Source organism: Meles meles, chromosome 4, assembly GCF_922984935.1.
Source record: "Meles meles chromosome 4, mMelMel3.1 paternal haplotype, whole genome shotgun sequence".
NCBI lineage: Eukaryota > Metazoa > Chordata > Mammalia > Carnivora > Mustelidae > Meles > Meles meles.
Window position 1 is genome coordinate 7,649,682 of NC_060069.1, and position 25,458 is coordinate 7,675,139.

The 25,458-nt window shown below is 44.4% G+C and overlaps 1 protein-coding gene across 4 annotated transcripts; it reads right to left on the reverse strand.

The window, feature by feature from the left end:
• Positions 1-1,533: 1,533 nt before the first annotated feature.
• On the reverse strand, positions 1,534-19,818 carry CDV3 (CDV3 homolog). 4 transcript variants are annotated; one of them, XM_046002595.1, is made up of 5 exons: positions 19,179-19,815; positions 18,345-18,421; positions 8,894-9,039; positions 5,352-5,511; positions 1,534-3,751 (listed from the first exon to the last, which is right to left on the reverse strand). In XM_046002595.1, the coding sequence occupies exons 1-5, from the start codon at positions 19,416-19,418 to the stop codon at positions 3,748-3,750; spliced, it is 627 nt and encodes a 208-aa protein (XP_045858551.1). In that variant the 5' UTR covers positions 19,419-19,815; the 3' UTR covers positions 1,534-3,747. The 4 variants fall into 4 exon arrangements, with proteins under 4 accessions (XP_045858551.1, XP_045858550.1, XP_045858548.1 ...); XM_046002594.1 differs by having other exon boundaries at positions 1,534-3,481; positions 19,179-19,814; XM_046002592.1 differs by lacking the exon at positions 1,534-3,751 and adding an exon at positions 3,758-3,929 and having other exon boundaries at positions 19,179-19,818.
• Between the last annotated feature and the right edge of the window lie 5,640 nt (positions 19,819-25,458).

Below are 25,458 nucleotides of genomic sequence, written 5' to 3' on the forward strand. Positions count from 1 at the left end.
ATAAAAAGTTTGTGCTTCAAAACACAGTAAGAAAGTAAAGATGGGAGAAGATAATTACTAATTACAATGATGAGGGACAAGTATCCAGAATATGTAACTCTTTCAATTCAAAAATGAGAAAACAAAAAACAAAAAATTAGCAAAAGATTTGAATAGACATTTCTCCAAAGATACACAAATAGCCAGTAAGCACATGGATATTTAGCATCACTAGTCCTTAGTTACGGGAAGTGCAGATCAAAACCGCAAGATACCAGGCTCCCACCAACTAGGATGACCAGAACTTGTCAGGTAACTATGTCATTATGAGCATGTGGAGAAATCCTAATCCTCAGAGAGCACTGGTGGAAATGTAAAAAGTTTGGCAGTGACTCAAAAAAGTGTATGACTCAGCAATTTCACCCCTAAATACAGAAAAAGGATTGAAAACATACTGACAACTTACCCATGAAAGTTCATAGCAGGCATTATTCAGTAGCAAGGATAAAGTGGAAACCACCCAAATGTGGAAGTGATGAACGAACACCGAACATGGTGTCCACACGGCTGTTCGGCAAGACAAAGAACAGTGCTAATGCATGCTACACGGACGACCTCCGACACATACCAAGTCACAGAAGCTAGTCAGAAAAGACCATACGTTGAACAGCCCTGTTTATGGGAGATGTCCAGAAAGAGTAGTCTAAAGAGACGAAGAACAGTTGTTGCCTAGGGTAGGGGACTTGGGGAAATGGTAAAGGATTGCTAATGGGTATGGAATTTGGCAGGGGGAGGGGAGGATGAGGAATATGTCCCAGAATTCAGAGTGATGGTTGCACAATTTTTGAGACTATACTAAAAACAGGACTTACATGTAAACTTTAGAAGTGCAACTTTCAGCTCAAGAAAAAACAAAAAACACTGAAACACAAAAACCCCAACTGTGGAAGATTCTAAGAGGGATGTTAGTGACAGGGACTTTTTTGGGTTTTTGGGGGGTTAAGTGTTCTATTTTAAGTAGGGCTGTCAAGAAAAATCTCAATCAAGTAGCCAGAATGACCTAGCAGCAATTGTTAACATTACACATTAAAACTCCATTACCAAAAGTGACTTAAAATTTACCTTCTCTAGCTAGAAAATGTAGGAACTATAATGCAGACTAAATCCTGAACTTTAAAATGGTTGCTCATTTCACAAATGTGTAAGCTTCTCCTGGGACAAGGCCCGAGATCTTTATGCTACACAGTGAAGATTGCGGATTTCCTTGCTATGGTTTATGACAAATTTAATACACTAACAAAGAAAAAAACATACATTTCAATGCTTTAACTTTCGTCAAGAATACTCATCCTAGCGCTGCGGCCCCCTTCGTTGCAGATCTGTCTTGCTAACATTCTGCAAACCTTCCTGGAACAGGAGTCGGCGAGTACCATCCTCCTCCAGTGATGGAGGAGTGGCATCAATCAGCAATTTTCAGAAACAGAGGATACACGTGTTAAGGGTTAAAAATAAAAACTGGGGGGGGGGGGTAATAAATAAAAACAGACTGCACAATCCATATATTTACTTTTTATTGAATTTGTTAATGTTACAGAGTTCTTGCACTGCCAAACCATGCCTGAGAATTCAAAGAAAGAAATGGTACAATGGACAGCCTCACCCACCCATCATACAGTATATTAAAACTTGATTCATGTGCATTTTTATATTTCACAATCTTTTAAAAAGTTATAACAAGAGTTGGAATTTTAAATCTCCTGCAGGTCTTCAGATTTCTAGTATAGTATGCTATTAAATAAAAGTTCCACATACTTATCTCAGTTCATTCCTCAGTAACATAACCCCCAACAAAATTTTGCTAGAAAAAAAATGCATACTTTTCAGGGGAAATACGTGGCTCAAGATCCAAGAGATTATTTGTTAAGATTTTTGGTTCCCAAATGAAGTCTTCAGTTTAACCAAGAATCCCTTGTTTCTTGCTTAATCATCCAACCTCTCCTTGGCTGGCTCAGCTGCTCACCCCAGGACACCAGAAGGCAGGCACCCTGCCTGCCACCTCAAACACCACCGAAGTCATGGCCCAGATGTGGTTGGCAGGTCCTGTCAGGAGATACCGTGACCTCCCAGGAGTCAATTTCTGCACTGACACTTTCATCAAGACTGAACTCCTGGAGGAGATACCCCCAACACCGGGGTAGTTTTACTCGTTCACTTGCTTCACTCTTGCCAGGAGCAAGTCTGCAACTCCTGCATTTGGCCAAGGGATTTATTAGAGAGAAACCCAGACTCTGCGTCAGGTGGTCACGTTCCACTTTGAAGTACTTCTACTGAACTGAAGATACAAAACTAGTAAATTACCAGACTATCTCATTAGATGGAAAGACTTTTCAGTAATGCTGGGTAGCTTCCTGAAGTCCCTTTAAGGACTAAAAATTACCGGAGAGTTTAAGTCGTAATTATTAAAAACAGAAGTGCAAATCGCCTGTCTTTCACCCCTGACTCTTCAAACGAACATAAAGACATACCAGGAGGTTGCTAACAGAGCTCAACTGGCACAATCACTGCATCTGTACAATGTCCAATACCTGAAAAATTTGGGCACAAGTGTATCTGGAAATCCTGTCAAAGATATGCAAGATCTGTGAAAACCGAAGTGGGTTTTAGGTTAAGGTTCTGCTCACGTCGCTCTGAACTGCTAAGGGCCGGTCAGTGAAAATCTTGGCCTGAGCAGAACCCCCCTTCTTTCCACTGCAGTTTACTGTACAGTTTAGACCTGATTAGAGGAGGCTTAGCAGCACCTGAAGTAGAGCCCCCACATCCACTGCCCTTGACATCAAAGGCTATTTGGTTCCACTCTAGGGATTGGCAAATTCACAAGACATTTCACAATTCTAATGCATATTTCAGGTCACTTATTTAACCAAGCAATATGCTCTGTCAAAGAACTTATTCCAAGTCAAAGGAAAAACAAAACAAAAAAAAAAAAAAAAAAAAAAAAGGAAAAAAATGGCCTTAATGTGTGAACACAGAAAAAGCACTACCCAAATAAAAAATTACTAAAAGAAGTAAGATTACTCCCTCCCCTACCCCCTTTCCCACTTGGTGGACCCAAGTTTGGTTGAATTTAATTTGTGGTTACCTCAGAATACAACTCAAAGCTTAAATTATAAAATCACAACCCTACAGAGATTATCTGAACACGAGTTCTTTTGAGAGCGGCACGTTCCAGGAAGTCTAACACAGCCCACTACAGAGTATCCTTAAGGGTGGGGCACAGGACGGGTTAATTAAGGTCACTTAAATCTTCATCTTTTACAGCAGATCAGAACCCAGATGGCTGACTTTCTGCAGGATTTCTGATGGGAATCCAGTGGAGCTGGTTTCAAGCTTCACACCGACACATACTAGCCGTCACCTCCCGTGTCCAGAAGTTGTGACCCACATGAAGTCCGCAACGAGTGCAGCAAGCCTGAGGTAGTCAGCCCTCACGAAGGCTCAGTATCTGAACACAAAGAGATTTTGAGATGACCACTGGCTGCAGTCTGTTTTTGTATTTGCAGAGTAACAACGAAAGAACACTGCTGACTAGTGCACACACGTATACAACAGTGAGAATCCCCCTAAATCCAATATATACAAAAGCAGCTTTGACACCGGCACCTCCACGGTGCCACAGGGCTGGTCACTTCTATCGAGTGGTCTGCATCGGCTGTGGGTCCAGCAGAGTCAGATGAGGAGTGGCTGTTCCTGGTGGTAGCTGTGGTCTAGTTACCTTGGAAGGGTTAGCAAAGACCATTCCTTAATTGTACTGTGTGTGGCTGCTTTTCTGATTTTCAAGCACAGCATACTGGTTGTCTAGCTGCAGTTTAAGGGCCTGGTTTTTTGAAACCTCATCCCTACCTCTAGTTTTGTGTCTTACTACTTCAAAGCTCTTCTCCATTTCTTTATCCCTAAGGGAAAAGAAATGTAATCAGTAAATTTCTTCTTCACTAGGTTGTTGATCCTCAAAAAAAAGAAAGCCACCCCCCCTTGGAAGTATCCTGAGGGAGGAAGAAGAGGGCAAAGTGGCAGAGGAATCCTGCTTTCCCTAAATTTGGGCTACACCACTTGCTTTTACAAAAGACCTATGTTAGTACGGTGACAGCTTTTTTCTTAACAGTGAAAATCCTCTTCAGCTTTCTATCGGTTAGTGTAAGTTAGGAAAGAAAGTAGGTCTTCTGGTAGAAGCAAAGCAGCGTAATGCAACCTTTCAGAAAGTGGGGACTCTTTGCTTTATGCCTTAGGAGCCATTTCATAGGAATTCTCTACTTTCGACAGTGGGCAAACCTGCACACAAAATCATCATCAGATCATTTTCTGGGCTTCACAGAACCAGATACTCAGTCTCTATGGTCCTATCTTCTACGGCAGCAAATCTATTTGAATACTGTTTACTGCAAACCTATTTTGGGACCAATCTGAAGACTGCAAAGTCAAAAGGCTATCTGATGACACGGTGATTCCTTCTAAGAGTCACTTTTATTTTTAGCAAATACAAACAATACATCTCTTTATGCCCAAGGGCAACAATTTTCTGATTCAAATCATTCTACTCATTATTCAGTGATTTCTCCTCAATTCTCCTTGATGGGAGTGGATCAGATAAAGCCAAGTTGAGTGTGGGGAATCACTGCCCCTTATTCTGTAGGACAGAGCAAAGGACCAAGTCCAACAGAGGCTTAAGTTCAAGCCAGATGGGCTCTCAAAGAGACAAAAAGACTGGGATTTACTTTAAATGCCAACCTCCCCCCAAACCAGTATTTCCATCTGATGTCCTTTACATTTCTTGCCATTTTATTTACTTTCAAAAAAAAAAAAAAAAAAATCATGTCCCTACAAAGGATGTGGAAGTGTCATATGTGGTCATTTAATTCCAGGTAGCATTCATTTTAAGTACCTGCTGAAATAAGATTATTTTAATATTAGATTTATAAATGCCAACATCTTTCACCTATTCACATCAACTGGGAATACAATGAAATACTGCTCTTACATTTCTAGTTTCCATGTTATAAGGAACATGTGCTTACAAAGAATTCTAAATAGATACATGTCATAGCTACAGAACAACACAAACCAGGAATAAAGAAACTTGCAGACATTGTATCTTTGGTGCTTCTTACCCACTGCCCCCTTCCAGGGTCTTTACCCCCTTCCCCCACCCCCAGGCTTGTTAAATCCCCCGTAATGCACAGCTGCCTGTCGGCTGTAGCCTGGGCTTTACCAAGGAGATCCCTCCCCTCCACCTCAGGGGGGTTTTCCTATCTCCTATATCCCACTCGCTGGACAAGGGTCAGGGCTCCAGACAAAAGGCAGGAGTTGACGGTACTTACTTCCGGCTTTCTACATGCTTGGCAGTGGACTGCAGGGATGGGAACTGTGTATCACTGTAGATTTCTGGTGGTCCTTGTGGTGTTTTCCTTGTTGTGGTTAACCTGGCTCCAGGAGGCCTATACACACCGCTAGTCATTGCCGGTTCTGGGGTCTCTGTAACTAACATTTCATAACAGTTTAGAGAAACTATTCAAATGCCTTGGCATTCTAGTAAGCTAGTTCCGCATTCCCAATGACTTGACAATTACAGAGAAAAACCCAATACCTACACAAGAAGTCTCTGAACAACAGAAGAAAGTTATCTGAGAAAATGTCTGACAGAGAAAATACTCCTCTTTCAGGGGCAGTCTCCTAACTTCTCTTCCATGTACAACACTTCGATTACCTATGTAAATGAGTTCTTTCAAACTTACTGGAGTGGGAGAGGAATCTTGTTTGTGGACCTGGGAGACAGTCTGTCAGCTACTGTCTTTCAGAATAGCACCACCTCAGCCCTCAGTTTACATACAGGTAAATGTGGGTAATGACTTCTTTATCTGTTTGGTGGGTTAGACAACACACCATGTGTAAAGAATTCACTTATGAAAATGCTTGTGTATGTATCTACTTCTAAAAGACAAGTAAAAATAAACCACTACATATCTTTAATAATCTCCTTGTCTTCCACATCAGTGGATTTTAAGGCTCTTTGTCTTAGTTTATAAACACAGGTCAAGCAGGAAAAGAACGAGGCAGCTGAGCAGCCCCCAGTCTTCCAGGATGGCTCATGTTTTCGGGACAGAATCTTCCAGCCTTTCCTTATGTATCGCTTTTTCTCTCCCCATTCTCAATATGGATTCAGTATTTTATGTGTGTTTTCCATGTATCAACAACTTCATTTCAAATAAACGCCTACGCCATCATTTACTAGCGGCAATGTAACGCAGCCACCTGACTACTACTATAAAGGCGTATGGTCTCTCACAGCTTTTAATGAAGTGTGGGACCGCCGTAGCACCGCGCGCATTCATTAGTGACTGAGCACCTGCTGTGTCAGGCACTGTCCTCAACTGCACGGTGGAAGATACAAATGTTAAGGACACGCCTTCATGAACTGGACTGGATATTCAGGCTGCTAGCCACACGCAGCCATCCGAAATGAAATAAACTTGAGATTTCAGTTCCTTAGTTCTAGTAGTCTAGTCGCATTTTAAGTGCGCCACAGCCACCTGAGGCTAGCAGCTATTTCCGCCAACAATGCTATTGTGTCACTGCAGAAAGTACTGTGGGGCAGTGCTCGGCTCCAGGAAGGAGACGCACCCATGTAAAGGTTGGTGCCATACTGAAAATGAGTGGGGGAAAGGGTCTGTAAAGGGAGCATCCGGAGAGCAGGGGTCTCAGAGCTGAGGTGGAAACCAAACAAGGACTCAAAGCCATAAGGAGGCAAACCTAGCTAGAGCAGGCAACAAGCCAAATCTGGTCTGACTCCAGCTTTCCTAAATGGCGCACTGGAATGCAGCGACACTCACTGGGTGTCTGCGTCAGCTGCCTCTCTGCTGTCACAGCAGGGCCCGGCAATTAAAACCCTCTTCCGCGCGGCCCTCAAAATCTAAATTACTCTTATCTGGCCCTTTGCAGAAGCAGCTTTCTTAGAGGCTCCTAATATAAAGGAAGGAGGATTCAGGATGAGAACCAAGACACAAAGGGCCTGCGGCAGCAGCGTACCTGGTATCCTCAAGAAGCAGGGTAAGTGAGGACCAGAGTCAAAGAAACAGCAAGTCAGAAGAAGGGATCCCAAGGCAGGGATCCCAGGCCCTGCAGGTCACTGAGAACTTCAGCTTCTCCTCTGAGGAGGGGGGCATGCACAGAAGCAGGCAGACCAGCAAGAGATGACCTCACTGATCCATATAAAAATTAAGTTCAAACCAGGGTGGTAGCAGTGGCCCTGGAAAGAACTAGTCACACAGAGTCTGATTTTGAAAATAAAGATGAAACAAATTTACTGACAAAGATTTAGGTGTGGAGTAAGGAAAAGGCATCAAAGACGACCCCAAGATTTGTGGCCTAAGGGACTGAATGAACAGCAAGGAGATTAGGAAAGCTGTGTGCTAACCCCTGACATGGGTTTGAACTGCATGGCTCCCTACCACGTTCATGTTTTTGATAAATACGGCAGAGAACTGTAAATGGATTTTTTTCTTCACACTTTTAATATTTTTCCTCTAGCTTATTCTAAGAATATAGTAGGATAAACATATAAAATATGTGTTGTTACTGATAACAACTAGTAGCTGGTTACTGGTATGTTTGTTACTCTTAAGGCTTTTAGTCACAGCAGGCTCTCAGTAAATTTTGGGGTAGTCAGAAGTGAAACGTGGATCTGACTGCACAGAGGTTCGGGGCCCCCACCCTCACATTGTTCAAGGGTCCACTGTACATGAGTTCAGCTGGGGATATGTGGCTATCGAGATGCCGGCTGGGCGGTTAAGCGTGTGCGGAGGTCAGGAGAGACGTTAGCTGGTGTGAATTGTGGAGTTGGCGGCATGCGGACACTGTCGAGGGAGGGAGGGCACAGAAAAGAGAGCGGCAGGGGCTGGCCACTGGGGTAGGTTCTCTCTCAGAGGCAGGAGAAAAGAAATCCCAGCCAGGGAGACAGAATCAACAGCGGAGGGAGCAGGAGACTGTGGTGTCCTGGGGTGATCAGCTATGGCAAGCGCTGCTGATGGGGCAAACTGGGTGAGGATGGAGACCTGGACACTGAGATTACACAATGCTCAGGTCATCAGAGAGAGAGGAAGTAAAAAAAGCTAAATGGAAAAACATATACACACACCTAGCAAAGGGCTAGAAAGGATGCCAAGAATGCTGATACATACTAATTATCTGTGATGTCTGGGCAGTTAAGATTTGGAGTGAACTATTATTCTCTTATCCTGCATTTAAAAAAAATGGGTATATATTATAACGCAAGGTTTCTCAAACTTCTCTCAACAACTGCAATTTCTAAGGAACCCTTTTAGACATCTGTTTCCTAAACACCACATGCCCCACACGGGAAATGTCAATACCACAGATCCACGGTGCACCTGCTCACACACTTCGGCCCTTCGGTGGGCAACGCCCCACTAGAAGATCGAACACTTCTTCACGCCCCGCCAAGAACCTTTTCTTATCGACTCTAAGGCCTGATACAACGTGCCCTTCTGAGAATTCATGCCTCAAGACGGAGTAAATGAGGAACAGGGGAAAAAGCATCAACACAGGCGGAGACGCAGGTACAATTTCCCTTAGCCAACTGTCAGAAAAGGACACGAATTACAAGTATTTCAGTTTGGCAAGTTAGTTTACATATAAATTTAAGGAGCCTACAGAAAAACACGTCTCTTAAGGTCTAAATTCCTTTACACAGGATGTGAGGAACTCTTCAAACAGACAAATACAAACATCTCTCTTAAGAGCAGAAAGGAACCCCGCGCATCCTACTACAAGCATCCTTTAGTTGCAGGCCAGCAGTACACTGAATTACACAGACAGCTGTAGGAGAATAAAACATCAAGCTTACCAGTCACTGCAGCAGGAGGTGCTTGCACGGGGGCTGTTTTATTCCAGGGACCTGAAGATTTCTCCACGCCACCGCCGCCACCTCCACCTTCTTCCCAGTTATCACCTGGATCTTCTCTTTTCTCATTATCATCTTCTTCCTTTTCACTAGCGGAAAAGCAAACAAGTAATTCAATTATAGAACCACCAGGAAAATCATCCCTCCATATCCTTACTTGTTTCAAGGCTCATCTGTGCGACCCCAAGACAAGTCACCCAACCTCTTCAGAGCCCCAGTGACCCACTTGCTTCAAAGAAACAGACACAGAACTACGGGATGTTATCTGTTATACACTGGGACTCTCACCTGACTTCGGATGAAAGGACTGCACTGCTACAAAACGTTCACAAAACTACGTGGTCTGATAGTCTCTGCTTTCCTTTCTTGCAAACCTCATGTAGTCGAGAGCACTTAGAAATATTTACCATACTGACGAGCCAGGCTTAGGACAACGTACGTCATTACATACAGCAGCCCCGAGTTAGAGCAGGACCCCAGCTACCAACCTCATGCAACTGCGGAACGAAGAGGCCCAGGCTAACCTGAGAAAAGGGGACTTAAGAGGGATTAAGAGGGTAAGCTCTGGATTTTTCTAGGACCAGACCAGAGTGGCTGAATAGGCACTCATGGTAAGCAAATTTTCAGTAATAAAATGGTTTTTGAAAGTTGTATAATTTCCTAATCCTTTAGCACATATTACAAAACACTCTCAAAATGACAATTCACATTCCAACAGAAGAAACAAGCCTGTGTTTCGAGTTGACATCAATGCTACGGACTTTGTTAGTGCCGGTCTCTACCGTCTGACACAGGGAAGATAGAGAACTGGTTCCTGTCACCAGATATATGTCACCCACTTAAAGAAGAGAACACAAAAACTCCGTCTTTGGCTTTATTAGTAAATAGAAATGCGGAAGATAGCCTCAGTGGTATCCCAAGGCTGTGTGAAGTATTTATGCCTATTTCTTATTTCTTTATTCTTAAATTGGCTTGATTCAAGAATCAGGGAGTCAAATCTAACTGCCTTTTGTCAAGATTCTCCCTTGCTGCTGCTACCGCCTCTGGCACAGACAACCAACCTTTCACTGAATTATGGTTCATGACAGTGGTGGTTTTTCCTAGAACTTCAGCCTATCAACCTCCTTTACCATTCTGACCAAGCTTTTCTCTCCTACTGAAAAAAAAACAGGACTGTTGCCTAAAGCTGTTCTCCACCTTTCACTCTTTCAGAGATCTTCTCCCTTTGACACCTGATCAGTGATCATGGCCTTAACAATGTACAGATGACTCCTACCCTACTGTGTAGGACCGTGGGAACATCACAGCCCCTCCTGGCTTCTACAAAAGGACATCTCAAGAGTGCTCTCCTGCCATTTCTGTTAAAACAGGGAAAGTGCTAGCTATAAGACAAATTTCTCGAATAACCAACGGTCTCCTTTAAAGACCTTATAGAGGGTCTGGGTGGCTCAGTGGGTTTAAGCGTCTGCCTTCAGCTCAGGTCATGATCCTGGGGTCCTGGGATCAAGTGCTGCCTCAGGTTCCCTGCTCAGTGAGGAGCCTGTTTCTCCCTCTGCCTCCCACTTCCCCTGACAAATATTTGTCCCTCTGACAAATAAATAAGATCTTAAATAAAGAAAAAAGACACGGGAAAATTTAAAAGACAAGGACCACCAACAGAGGTGATTCCAGATTTTAGAGGCCAAGGGTGACAATCAGGGAGGGGAGAGGAGTAAACACATCCTCAACCAGCATTTGTAGCATGATTTTACTTAAGACTGTAAGAGGAAAAAAGAATGAGAATAGGGCCAAGCCACCCTTCAGTTTCCCTTTTTTTGTTGACACATAATACAATCTGTACAGCCATTTAAAATAGAATTCCTTTTTGTTAACACGTAATAGAATCTGTATAGCTGTTTAAAATGCTGACATGGAAGTGATATTCACGTCAGTTAAGCCAATGGCTTTCTAAAACAAAATCTATACACCTTAATTTAAGTAGAAGGACATTTTGATTAAAAAAAAGAAGTTTAAAAAAGTAGCTGGGTGCTAGAATGCCTGATATTATTTTCTTCATGCATCAAGTAGTTACAAGCAGATTCTAAAACCAGACTTCCTGGTTCAAATCATCTGGGTTTTGCCACGAACTAGGCCAGGAGACTTTGAGTGTGACACTTAACTTTTATTGCCTCAGTTTCCTCTATGTAAAATGGGGATATTAGCTCCATTATGAAAATTAAATGAGTTAATAGACACAAAGCACCAAGAAAAGTGCCTGACATAGAGCAGGTGCTGTTAAATGTTATGACTTTTTTTTTTTTTTTTTTGGAGTGGGGGATGGAGCAAAGGGAGAGAGAATATTAAGCAGATTCCATGCTGAGTATGGAGTCTGACTAGAAGCTCAATCTCACAACCCCAGCTGAAACCGAGTCAGACACTTAATTAACTGTACCACCCAGGCGCCCCACTATAACATGCTTTTTAATATCCATTTGAGTTTTCAGATGAATGCCATCTTTATACTAGGAAAAAAAAATAAGAGAACAAAACTCAGAATCTCAAAAACCCACAACATGAACAGTTCTTTTTAAATAGATTTTTAAAAATAAGATACCAAACACTATGACCCTGTTTTTGACAATTTACACATGGAAAGAATGAGCAGGTAAGGATATGAAGGTCCTAATTTATCCAGGAGTCTAACAGTGGTATCCTAACATTAGAACTGTTCCAAAATAATTTTTTTCAGTCACCCACTTCTGAGAACTGATGCCAATGTAATTTTACTTTCATGTAATTTGCTTGGTTCCTGAATAAAAACACGAGTGTTATTTACCTAGTTACGTAAGACTTGTTAGCATGTCCCAGTAATCCAATCCCAGCCAGACAAGGAAGACCCCTACAAGGACTTTAAGAACCTTCACCGCACTTTTATACTCATATATATCCCCAAGGTATGCTAGCTTTCTGCTTGTCATTTACACCGTGAAACACTTACTTCAGCAAATGTGCTGAATCACTTGTTCAAACATACATACTGTATTCTAAAACAGATTTTTCTTCAAATTCTTGAATATTTGCTGATTAAAATATCTAAACTGGAATTATCAGCTTACAGTAAGCAATAAACTGAAAACTAAAAAATTTTAACACCGATTATCTCTAAGCAGAAGGGATTAGAGATCACTCATGATTTTTAAGCTGTTGTACCTTTTAAAAACCCTTTAAAATTACAGTTTTTCTGGGACGCCTGGGTGGCTCAGTTGGTTGGACGACTGCCTTAGGCTCAGGTCATGATCCCGGAGCGCCGGGATCGAGTCCCGCATCGGACTCCCAGCTCCACAGGGAGTCTGCTTCTCTCTCTGACCTTCTCGTCACTCATGCTCTCTCTCACTGTCTCTCTCAAATAAATAAATAAAATATTTTAAAAAAATACAGTTTTTCTAATTCACAATAAAATACTAAAGAAAAGCCCCAATTTGGCTTGACAGAATATTGATGATCCACGTGAAACAAGTTCCTTTACTGTAATGTTTACTACCTCTTCACACTGAGACAAGAATGAAAAAATCACAAATCTAAAAAATCCCTTTAGATTACAAAATATTACTAAGTAAGAGGGATTTAATTAAAGGGATTGTGCATCTGTAATAATAGGCACAAGACAACCCAATATTTTGGTTTCTTAAGATTCTAAAGTATTAAACTAAACATTGGAAATTGTCTAGTAAGGACCCTTCATCCAAGAGAGGGAAGGAACAAAGGCCCAGAGATGCTAGAAGCCTTGTCAAAAGGCTGTAGGACTAAGGGCAGGGTAGAAATAACTTAAAAATCCGATTACTTTTTCTTACTTACACACTTCCAGAAAATGTCAAATCTCTAAATGTCTTAAGACACATGTTGCAAAGAATCATTTCCACAAGAGATAATTAGGCTAAAATTTGGTATTTGACCCAAACAGAATATATAGCTAAATTTACAGCTAAATCTAGAGCTGATTAATATATCGGCTAAATTTCACATTTCTAAACACTACACTGCTACTTGTAAATGAATGATCACAATGTAAAGTCTATGGTCTTAAATAAGCAACAGCCGGTGAGGAGCTAGCGGTGGTGCAGCTGAATGAGACAAGAAAATGTAATATTTACTGAGAACCTAGAAAGCCAGACCCGGTCCTATCACTTCACAAATTAAACCTCACAGTAACACCAAGGCAGGCAGGGGACTTACTGTACAAAGGAAGACACAGACACTCGGACATTTAAGCCCCTTCCCCAGGGCTACAAAGTAGCAAGCCAAACCCCTTGTCTCCAGAGCTCACTCTCTCTCAGATTGCTTCTTTCATTTCATCCTCTTTAGAGCTTAACATATGACACAGAAATTTTCTCTATTTTGAGCAAATTCATTTTCAGTACGGCTGGTAAGGATTACACAACCTGCAGCAGTTTCTTAATAAAGATGGGGCATCCTTACCTCTCTCTCTCACAGGACATTACATGAGAGTTTTATACATCCTAACCCTCCCTCCCCAATACTAGGGTTTTAGCAGCTAAAACAAGATCCAGACTTGACCGTGCTTCTCCATCTCCACTGGTTTGCCCTATTACCCAGCCACTGTTACAACAGCAAAATGGCTAGACATGGCCTGACGAGCTATGCCGGCAGCTTCCTCCAAGGACTCTTTCTCAGTGTCTTCATGGGAGACTAAGTGTCTCTCTCCTGTGTTCCACAGTATCCTGCCCATCACTGAAATGATCTACTGGTATTTAGGAGAGCAGGAATCATTTCTACAACCCTGATGTCTAGCACACTACAGTCACACTAAGATTCTCTACAATGAATCCAGCTTGGCTGCGGGAATGATTTCTTCAAGTAACAACTTACCCAGCTCTACCTAATGGTTTTAAAGGTCTAGATTCTTTTGTTGTTGTTAAGATTTTATTTATTTGACAGACAGAACGCACACAAGCAGGGGGAGCGGCAGAGGAAGAGGGAGAAGCAGGTTCTCTGCGGAGCAGGGAGCCCAATGCAGGACTCAATCCCAAAGTCTTGGGATCTTGACCTGAGCTGAAGGGAGATGCTTAGCCAACTGAGCCACCCAGGTGTCCCTAAAATTCTAGATTTTTTTCTTTTTCTTCTTTTTTAAAAAAGATTTATTTGACAGAGAGACAGCAAGAGAGGGAACATAAACAGGGGGAGCGGATGAGGGAGAAGCAGGCTTCCCGCCAAGCAGGGAGCCTGATGCGGGACTTGATCCCAGAACTCTGGGATCGTGACATGAGCCGAAGGCAGATGCTTAATGATCAAGCCACATAGGCACCCCAAGTTCTAGATTTCTTAAAAAGGTTCCTTAAAAAACCAATGGGCTCCAAGAACTCTTTTTTTTTTTTTTTTAAAGTAAGCCCAACATGACACGAACTCACAACCCTGAGATTGAGTCGCATGCTCCCCCTACTGAGCCAGCCAGGTGCCCCTCCAACAAGTCAATTAATTATTGAAACATGACAAATGCTCAACATTTAGTAACTTCAAATATTAAATTAAATCCATTTTAAAGATGAAAGACCTACAGGTCTCATTTAGACTGCTAACAATCCAACAATCCAAGCTCTCTAATGTTAAGCCCCTTTTATCACCATCCCAATGGCACCCCTCTAAATAACTTACCTCTACATAATGAGGACCTTGAACACATCTATTAATTTAGACACAAAATCTGTACGCAAGTTCTTTTAATACTTTTGGCACTTAAATCTTGAGTTAGTTGGTAAATGTGTTAGGACATTTAAAACAGCATTGTCTGCCACTACTGAAAACTTCCTTTCAAATGAACACTTACCTTCAATAAAGGTCCAGCATGCTAACCTATCATAAGGTCTAGTGTCAAAAAAATTTTAAGGCTATATGCAGAATTTGCAGCGGACTAAAGCAAATGTGACAAAAATGACCAGGAGATCTAAGCAAAGAGTATCTGGGTACTTATTTTATCTTTCTTGGAACTTTCCTAAGGTTTCTAATTTTTCAAAGCAAAAAATTGGAAGAAAAAACTTTAAGATTGTAAGGCTGAAAATGTCAAGATATTTTAAGTCAACTTCCAAAGTTTCATATTCCCTTGTTTCATACAGAGATAGCAAAGTTGCCTCTCTCATAGAAAAAGTTTAACAAACTGAAGGCATAAAGAATCATGTGCCCCAACTTCTCAAAGGTATCTCCTTTCTTCTGCCCCTTCCTAAGGGCTTCTGCTTAAAAGATTAAGACCAAGCTACAGAAGACAATAATTCAAGGTCTATAGTTGAACACTCTGAGAGGGATTTTTGTTTGATATGGTCATACTCATGCCAACCTGAACATGTCATTTTCTATTAGGTTCACCGTGAACAGACTCACCAGAGTCTTTAGTCATGATAGTAGTCAGTGTACCTTCACTACCCCTTGTCCTCAAATCTTGGTGGTGTAAATCAGGTGCCTCGTGGTTAAATAACAAATTGCCAAGACTAAGTTATTCTAATTTACCCAATGAATAGAGAAGATTAGTATTGCTGAGTGCATATTTTACCCTATCCCAAAATCCTCACAACAAGCCTACGAGTTGTCTCAATTCTGCAGATCAAAACCAACACTCAAAAGTAAAATGACTTGCCCAGGTCACACATAAGCAGAGCTGAAACCCAGGCTCCTCTTTCCCCAAAGTCCATGTTTTCGTGACATTATCAACTCCATCCCATTTATGTGAGTAACCTACTTCCACTCCTATGAAGAAAACAAAGTGTGGATCCCAATCCTACCGAGTTTCACTGTCAAAACATTTAATACAAAGTTTACAAGGATAGACAGTATACAGTGCGAAAATTTGTCATTATTATTAGACTTCAGATGATGTCTCACACTCAAGTCTTTCCTGAAGGCTGTTAGACTGTGAAGGTAATGAAAAAAAAGACTCTTGCCTCCACAGTGACTGACGAGCCACAAAAGCAGCTTCCTGAAAATATGTTTTTCTTTTTTTTTTTTTTTAAAGATTTTATTTATTAATTTTGACAGCGAGAGATCACAAGTAGGCAGAGAGGCAGGCAGAGAGAGTGAGAGGGAAGCAGGCTCCCTTCAGTGCAGGGAGCCCGACGCGGGACTCGATCCCAGGACCCTGAGATCACGACCTGAGCCGAAGGCAGCAGCTTAAACCACTGAGCCACCCAGGCGCCCTGAAAATATGTTTTTCAATGTTAGGTTAGAGAAAGACCTGTGGCAGACCAGTCAGGAGTAAGACTAGGTGCTAAGAATAACGAGGAAAAACAACATAAAAGCTGGTCAAGCTTCAGGTCAAGCAGAATTTAAACACTCATACTAGCTGAGATTTACCTACGCCCCTGACAGAGGTGAAAGACGTAATTTAAGAAATGTTTCATCATCTCTGGAGTAGCCAGAAAGACAGACAAAAAAAACCTTGAGTATGGATATAGGATATATAATCAATGACAGAAAAATAAATCTCCGTAATAAAAAAATATAATAAAAATAAGAATATCCTCCATAATATAATAAAATCAATTTCTAGCATTCAGTGAATTTGAAACCCTTCCCCTCAGAAAGTGCTACTCTTGCTTAGTAAGTTCAACATGGTCAAACTCTATTCCTCCTGTCAATCTTCAGAATCTGCGGTTAAGAACCTGTGCTCAGGAAAGACAGACCAAGAGCCTTATTCTACAGCCAAACAGAAACGGCACAGCCAGTGCCAAAGCCCCAGTGGATAAGAACTTCACATCTCCTCCTCTTCATTTTCACAGGTCAAACCCCAGAATCAGGGATATTTTCTTAACTACACCTCTCCAGAAACATCTCACACACAAATTCAAGAAGTTGTTGGGGAGTAAAATTTAGCCTTATCACTTCTACTTATCATTACTTCAGAAGAACCTCAAGAGTGGAGAAGCCCCATTTCCTAAAATGTTTCCCACAATCAGTCAGGTTTCACTTTGGTTAAGCTCACTAAATGACGAGAAAGAACCTAGGAGAAAAACGCCTGGCACTCTGGGAGGTATTCAACAAAAGTCAAAAATATGAGCCCTGGTGTTTGAATGTGAGTAACTTATGTAAGGCCATAAGTATTACCACTTGGAGAAGTCAAAAGACAGTATTCTGTTGAGGAAAATTACTTCTGTCAGTGTGCCACGTGGTCACTGGTGTACACAAACTGCAAACTTGAACTGGAGGCAGTTCATTACATTTATTTCTCTAAACTGGGAATGAAAGAGTTTTAACCTTAAAAACGGTGGAACCATACATTCACCTGTTTTTTCTACTTTACGAGCCCATTAAAGTAAGACATCTATTCACATGAATCTAAAACCAACTATCACAGATTGGACTTAATACGTTAATTTCAAATTTCAACCAACCCATTTTTAAAAAAAACCACTGTGTTCTTCAATTTTTTTTTTTTAAAAGATTTTATTTTATTCATTTAAGACAAAGAGAGAGAGAAAACAAGCAGCGGGAGTGGGAAAGGGAAAACCAGACTCCCAACTGAGCTGGGAGCCCAATAGGACCTGGAAACCATGACCTGGGCAGCAGACGCTTAACCATCCGAGCCACCAACGTGCCCCTGTTTTCTTGAACTTAAAAAATAATATGCTCAGGGGCACCTGGGTGGCTCAGTGGGTTAAAGCCTCTGCCTTCGGCTCAGGTCATGATCCCAGGGTCCTGGGATCGAGCCCCACATCGGGCTCTCTGCACCACAGGGAGCCTGCTTCCTCCTCTCTCTCTGCCTGCCTCTCTGCCTAGTTGTGATTTCTGTCAAATAAATAAAAAAAAATAAATAAATAAAAAAAAATAATATGCTCAGACTATCTGATGCCCTATAAAATTCTAGGGAGAATAAATCTGCAGTGTTAGGATACTGGCTATTCTTGGGGGTGAAGATAGTGACTAAAAGGGCTTTAGATAACCTCTGCAGGAGTACTGTTCAGTTTCTTGACCTTGCTGTTGATTACACAGATTGGTCTCACTGGGTGAACATATAAAATCTGTACATCAATTAAGTATACTTAAATTACAAAAATACGTATGTATTAACTCGCTTATTGGAGAGATCTGAAAACCACGTTATTTTTGAATCAAACGAACGAAATCCCTAAGTTCAACACACCAATGTTAAAAGTGAACGTCTTCAAACCACAAAATCCATTTCATTTTAGCGGTCTCAAATAAGTAGGCAAGCTCTCACAGGATTTTGGAGCTGACAGCTAATTTGATCAGCATACAGAAGGACTGCCCCCACACAGACGAGGAAGACACAATCCATGACAGCCCTAATATGCATATCTAAAGCATGAGGCCCCTGTGATACAGTTTGGGGGCTAGTGAAAAACCAAACATACTATACCTAAGGGTTATCAAAAAGTCTGTAACCAGACCATACCTTATTTGCATCGCCTGAACTCTGAGGCCGCTGTAATCAACCTCTTTTTGCTCAAATTCTTTCCACTCATCTTCATCCTGTAAAACACACACCATTTGATCAATTAAAGCTATTTGTTAAAACACAACTAAGGCAAGTATCAGACTATGAAAAGAGGATCAAGCGCCTAGAACCTAAAATATAGCCTCGTTTTCTGGCCAAAGGCCCTTTTTGATCCCAAGGCGGCCGACTAGGTTAGAGGACAAACGTGCCCAGCGGTCCGACCCTCTCACTTCCACCGGGTTCCGTCCAGAGAGCTGTTACTTTGAAAGCAACCAGGAAAAGTCGAATGAAAAAGTCAATGGTAACCCCACAACTAAAAGTCTACCACAATGTTGTCATGCGACTTTATTCTGTTACGGGTTTAGAGACCAAGCCATGGCAATTAAAGCTGCCACAAATGCGATTGTTAGAAAATTCTGCTCCGACTGGCGGGCTGAAGTCAGAACACCAAATTACTCAGAGCAGACGTCACTCGATAAATGCTGCTCTGGGCTGGGTACTTCGGACCCAGACTCATTTCCCCTCGAGGGTACCGCGGCCCGGCTCTCGGTCCCGGCCAGCGACACGAGGTGAAGGGGCGGGGCGGGAGAGGGCTGGGGGTCCCGCGGGGAGAGGCGGGCCGCGCCCGCCCGGCGTGGGAAGCCCCCGTCACATGGCCAGCCTCCCCGCCCGTCCGCCCGCTGGCCGGCCCCTCCCGGACGCTTCCCCCCGCGGGCGGGCGGCCGGCGGGGGCGGGCACATGGGCGCAAGCGCGCGGCCCGGCCCCGAATCCCGGCCTCTCCGGCCCCTCACCTTAGTCACGGCCTTGGTGGCGGCCCCGGGGCCGGAGGCCCCGGCGCCCGAGGTCCCGCCGTCGCCCGGCCGGGCCCCCGCGCCCGCCCCGCCGCCCGCCGCGCCCGCGGCTCCGCTGCTCCCGCCGGCGGCGCCCGCCGCACTCGCGGCACTCGCCGCCCGGCTGCTCCGCTCCTTTTTCTTCTTCTTGTCCCTCTTGGCGAAGAAGTTGTCTAGGCTCCGCTCCTCCGTCTCGGCCATGGCCGCAGCCTCCTCGGCCTGGATGGGTGGGGCCGGCGGCAGGCGCGGCCCGCGGGGCTCAGAGCTCGGGGTCGAGGCCGGCTCTGCGCTCAAGCTCCCGGGCGCGGCGACGCCTCAGCCCCGCGGGGTCGCCGAGGCGTGTGCGGCGGGGCGGGCGGCTCCCCCCGCGTGCCGGCGGGCGGTGGTACGGTCCGCCTAGGGGATCGCGAGCCGGTGCCGCCGCTCGAAGGCGCCGGGGCTGCCGCTGCTGCCGAGCCCGCGGTGCAGGATGCCGCCCGCTCCGCAGCCGGAGGGGAAAAGGAACGCGCGGGCCAGCGGCTCCGCCGAGAGTGCTTGGCTAGCGGCGGCGCGTGCAGGAGGAAGACACGCGCGCGCAGGCCCGGAGAGGAAGGGAGAGGGGGGTGGGGAGGGGAGGGAGGGGGAGGAGGGAGGGCGGGCCACCAGAAGAGAGAGGCAGCGCCCGCGCGTGCGTACTTAGCTCCGCCTGCCGCTGTGGGAGCGCAAAGGGGAGGGCGGCGGGAGGAGACGGAGGCGGAGCTGCCAGAGGAGCCAATCAGGTGTCAGAACGAAGCGCTTAGGCGACAATCCCTGCCTCAGACGGGGCGGGGCCTTGGGACAGAGAGAGGAGGGTGTATGCGAAATAAGTGATGTTCCTGATGGCTCTTGCCTCCCGATTGGCCAGGGGTTTAGCCTTGAGGGCGGGCATTTGGAGGGCTCATTGGTGACTTGGCTGAAGAGGTCCGGTGGCAGGGGCGGGTGCGTTCCTTCTGAGCGCATGCGTAGGCTGCACGCGTGTCTGCTCGCCCAGAACGAACTGTGGCCTTGTGGCTTGAACTTTAGAGAAACGGAAAGGTTGTGTGTTAAGCTAGCTGTGTTCAAGATGGTAACTCCTCCTCCGCTGCACTCTGTACTTTCACCCCCTCTGGTCTGGCAACTTTTTAAATTTTCATTTTATGGGATGGTTACTAGGAAAAGAGAGGAGCCGTGGGCTTGAAGTTTTGGTCTTTGATAAGGGGTTAATTTTGTCTGGACTCCACCCTTTGCTAGCAGTCTACCGAGGTCAAGCTAAAGAAATCTGATCCTGGAGCTTCTGATATGTAAAATGAGGGTATTGGCTCTTGTAAGATAAGTTGGGGTAGAGGACCTGTTAGCTACCCAGCACCGAGCTTAACGCGCCTTGGATGTGGGATGCACGACTTTTTAATACATTTAAATAGTGCTCCCTGCCCTGACTTAAGTCTAGATGGTGGATGCAATTTATCCTTAGCTTTTATATATCTGGTAAAAGGAGGAGAACGGTGTGTCATAGGGATGGGGATAAAATACCCATGTTAAACCTGGTTTTACCATTTAAGTAGTTTTTGGGCCTTGAGAATGAAAGGAATTCTTTCATTTGAAATCGGTGGCCTAATGTCAAGTATTAGGCTTTCAACTTCCTCCTTCTAAGGACAGAGGAGAGTGCAGCTACTAAGGAAATGACTCAGACTATGTTAGTAGCTTCATGGGGTAGACACAGTACAGCCAGTAAAAGGAGTGACTTCTTTGTCTTTTCCTTTCTAGTTTCACCATTAAAGGTTGTCTTCCCTCCCTCCCCCACCTCCACTACTATTAAAGAACTGAGTTCCCAGTGTCAACAAAGTAAATCAAGGACTTAGCGGTGGGCAACAGTAAGCATAGGTATAATTCCCCAGATGTAGCCTGCCCCCAGTCACCCAGGTGAACCCTAGGTAACTTCCTTCTGTGACACCACTTATCTTCCTGTGATGCAGGCCAAGTCCTGCCCCTACCCCCATCTCCCTTAACGTCTCTGATCCAATTTCTTTTTCCTCCTTTCTTTCCCTTCCTCCCTGCCTCCTTTTTTAATTTTTGTCCTTTCCTTATCTGTGAAGCACCTATTTAGCTATATTTTAAGGTTATGTGCCTTATTCTAGGTTGAGTAATTTGTCATTCCTGGCTTCAACTCCCTTATAATCAAGAAATTCCAGATATAAACTGGAATTCAGTCCCCCCCTCCCCGCCCCTTTCTTAGGTCCCCATCAATGTATCAGTGTCTTGAAGGAATTAATGACTTGGGAAAATGTAGAGAAGGCATAGCAGCTGAGGGTTGACACCACAAAATTTCCCACTACATTTTTCAGTGTGATTCATGACATGCTCCCAGAACTTGATCATATGTACTGGGCAGGCCAGTAGAGACACCAGTATCTTTGTGGTTGTGTCTGTAGTTATTCTTTCTATATGTCTGTTGTCTGTAGTTATTCTTTCTTCCAAAAAGCTCACCCCTTCCTAGTTGAATCCTCTGCTCTGAAACTGACAGGATGCATTCCCACCAGTTCCTCTTCAATCTCCCCTGTCACCCTCCTCTAGGTTGGTTACACAGCGCCCTGAATCCTGCCGTCATCCCCTCATCATCCCCTGCCCTCACCTCAAAGTATCCTCCAGCTCCCTCTTGATGGGTTTTTCCCCTCCGCCTTCCAATATTTAGATCGCCCCATCTTTATTTTAAAGATTTTATTTATTAGAGAGCAAACAAGCACAAGCAGGAGAGAGTGGCAGAGGGAGAAGCAGGCTCCCCACTGAGCAGGGAACCCCATGTGGGACTCGATCCCAGGACCCTGGGATCATGACCTGAGCCGAAGGCAGATGCTCAATTGACTGAGCCAGCCAGGCACCCCAAGACCGTATCCATCTTTAAAGTAAAACAAACCTTAACTTGTTCTTGCTGGATGGAAAGTTGAACAGTGGTGAGGACTCAGACCATTCCCAGGTATTTCAGCGTATCTTCTAAGGATCTTGGAGTTGTCTGAACATGGAAATGTCTCTCTGAGCCCTCTGAAATGGTATGATCCAAAAGATCATTTATCTCCCTCAACGAGACCCACTGAGCCAACATTCTGTGAGCTCAAGAGCTGGCAAAGGGCAGCTGGACCCAGCCCATTGTCCCTGGGTTCTTTTTTGCTGAGCTGTTTGTTCCAAGTTCCATTCTGCTACCTAGGCTGAAAATTCCACACACGCTCAGCTCAAAGGAATGCGGCTCATACTGGACAAAGAGCTTGCCAGGAAATACGGAGCAACTTTTCATTTGTGGCTTCTTGTCATTTGTGGCTTCCTCTCTCACATCTGTGAGGCAGACTGTGCTACGTACGGCCTGAGCTATTCCACAACCTTTTCCAATTGGGGAGCAAATGCATTCAGACCACTTCCTCTGGGGAGTCACTGGTGACTTCTGCAGGCAGCCTGGTTCCTGACCTTTAAAGGTCCAGAGACCTTTTGTTTGATATGGTATTTGATGCCTTCCTGGTATTTCCATGATTTGCTTGTTGTTTAACTTCATTCACTCACTCACTCATTCACTTATGTAAAACATTTCTTAAAATGATCACTTACTCCATGCCAGGCCTATGATACAATTTAAGGGTAAGTAAGTCAGAGATAGGCATTACCCTCACAGAGCTTACTGTACAGTAAGCTGCTGCCCGAAACAGAAACAGACAAATACATGTACATACAACTACAACCCTTGAAAACCCTGCCCAAGGTAGGAATGGTGCGGGGCATCAGTCTGCATCGCACGGGTATTTGATGTTGTAGAATGTAAAATTGTTTCCATTAGTCTCCAATTTTTCACATTAACAGGGGAATAAATAAGACATGGACTATCAAAAAGTGTTCCTTAAAATTGTTCTCTGTTGGCTTCAGAACGCATACTCTCAGGTATAACAAAGAATTTGACTTTCTCCCTCAACCTCAAGTCCCTCCTTTGTCATCCCTGACATTAAGGCCCTAATCAGAGGCTGAACAGATAGCAAGATGAACAAGGTGCCAGACCAGTGGCTAGCCAGAGAAGCCTGTTTCTAGAGCTAAGTAAGAGGCTGCCATGTATGACCCTATACACACACACCACCGAGGCTTGCAAGCAGGGGTCGGACACATTAAGCCCACCCCTAATAAATCTGGTCTGCTGTTAGTTGAACCACATGAAGTTGCTGCTTTCTGACTGTTTTTGGCCTGCGCATATAGCAGTTTCATATGGTTCAACCTAATATATATGAGAATAAATACCTAAAGGAAGAGCTTGGACGAGCCCACCCACGCATCAGATCACCTCCCTGATGTATCGTGGGAGGGCAGGGTGCAGGGCTGGAACATAATAACAATGGAATGACTAGCAATCTTATCAATTGTACTGTATGGAGAAAGCAGGAAACAAAAATGAGGGAGAAGGCTGGAGAATAGAAAAGACAAAGAAGTAGAGTAAAACCAAGAGGCCAGCCGGTGACACTTATTACCCACCGTGGTCCAGGAACGAACAACAGGAAACTGGAGCTCACCCAGAAGTGCCCTGCTGTGAGGTGGAGGCGACTCGCTAAGCCCCACCCTGACTTGAATGCAATCTGCCCGCAGCTAACTCTTGGGATATACTCCCCAACCAGCCAGCTGATGGCTGATTTGGCTCTCCGATTGCTGTTCTTGGGAGAAGGATGCCCCAGCTGAGGGAGGAGCATTCCAGTTACTGAAGGACTAACACCAGCTGTGAATGAGTACACGAGTATCTGATTATATGCGTCAACCTCCTCTGAGTTGGATTGGTGGGAGGCAGGCATCTCCAGGCAGCTGGACCCCAGAGTACTGACTTGGTTGCAAAACAGGGTCAGCTCTCTGGTAAATACATCAAAGTAAAACAACCCTGGGTGACCTCTTTGAGAGCAAGTTAGATGGCTGTGGTACTAAGAAAAACCTCATGACTCAATCATTTTGATCACAGAGTGCAAGGATGTCATTATGCTGGAAAGGCACGATTATCCTGTTCCTGACCCTAACTCCATTCCTGGTCCTATCTCATGACCCAACAAGTAAATATGAAATTCTCTGGCCCTGGTTACCAGGTCAGTAGGTCAAAGGAATCGTCATTTCTACTTGGCCTACGAAGGCAGGATGAGGGTGAGGGTACTGGGAGCACAGAGAGATCTCCTCCATGCCAAAGGCAAGTCCTTTACTACTTCTTCCTGCTCTTTACCTCAGGGTCAAGTGCCAGCTTTCTGGAGTCAGACCTGGATTCAAATTGCAGCTCTGCCTCTTCCCAGCAAGTCTTTTGACTTCTGTGCAGCCTCGGGTGTGTTCATCCGTAAAGGGGATGATGAACCCAGTTGCCTGGGAGTTATGAGGACTGTAGGAGGGAACCAACTGAGGACCAGTCAGCTCAGGGCCTGCAATTGTCAGCCCAATTAATGTTAGGTTTTGTTACTGGGATGTTCATGTTATTGCTAAGGCATGTATCATGAATCATAGTTACATGGGAGTGTGAGGTGACTGTTCTTGTATCTATCCTCTCAGACCCTGCTTCTTCTTCATTACTGGGTCTTGAGTGCCTACGGAGTGAGTGTCCGCTCCAGAGGAGACAATCACGGAACATTCACTGACAGAAAAAAAAAATGTCATTCTTTATGTTTGCAGTTACTAGGTATGAAATAACTTAGTATTTTAGCATCTTCTCTCAAATCTGATTGTACAGTTTTTACTCACGTTAAACCGTCTATGACCTGAGGATGTCTGGATCAAAATGGCCACCCTGAAGAACTGTCTAGTGACAGACCGAGCAGCTCACTGCTACCTGCTGTTCCACTCGGTCTTTTGAGCTGGGGAGTCCCTTTCCCACTCAGCCCAAACAGAACTGGACTTCTGACCTACTACTCCTCAGTCCAGCATCTGAAGGGAGAAGCTAGAAGGGTCTCCTCAGGTAATCATTGATAAGCCTCCTATCTGATGATTACACAGAAGAAAGCATTTTGATGACCATGACCCCACCTCCTGCACGGAGTTAATCTTAGATGGTGATTCTGAGGTCTGCCTCCCTTGACAGGCCCTCCCCACCGTCCTGAAGGGACCTTTCCACACAATAGGAGGCCCTGCCTAAGGAATGCTGAAAGGTTAGGAACTGGAAAAATTTTTGTGAGGTTGCATTGGGGCTTTCTCCCTTGTTGCTGGCAAATCTCCTCTTGCCGGGATCTATGGGTTGTGGCCTTGGAGGAGCAAATATCGT

Excerpts from the sequence above, each read along its gene's own strand:
- CDV3 (XM_046002592.1), bottom strand. The coding sequence starts at position 19,418 with ATGGCCGAGACGGAGGAGCGGAGCCTAGACAACTTCTTCGCCAAGAGG. Across the intron at positions 18,422-19,178 it reads CCACCAAGGCCGTGACTAAG|GATGAAGATGAGTGGAAAGA; the intron begins GTGAGGGGCCGG and ends TGTGTTTTACAG. Across the intron at positions 9,040-18,344 it reads GTTCAGGCGATGCAAATAAG|TGAAAAGGAAGAAGATGATA; the intron begins GTATGGTCTGGT and ends CTTTTCCGCTAG.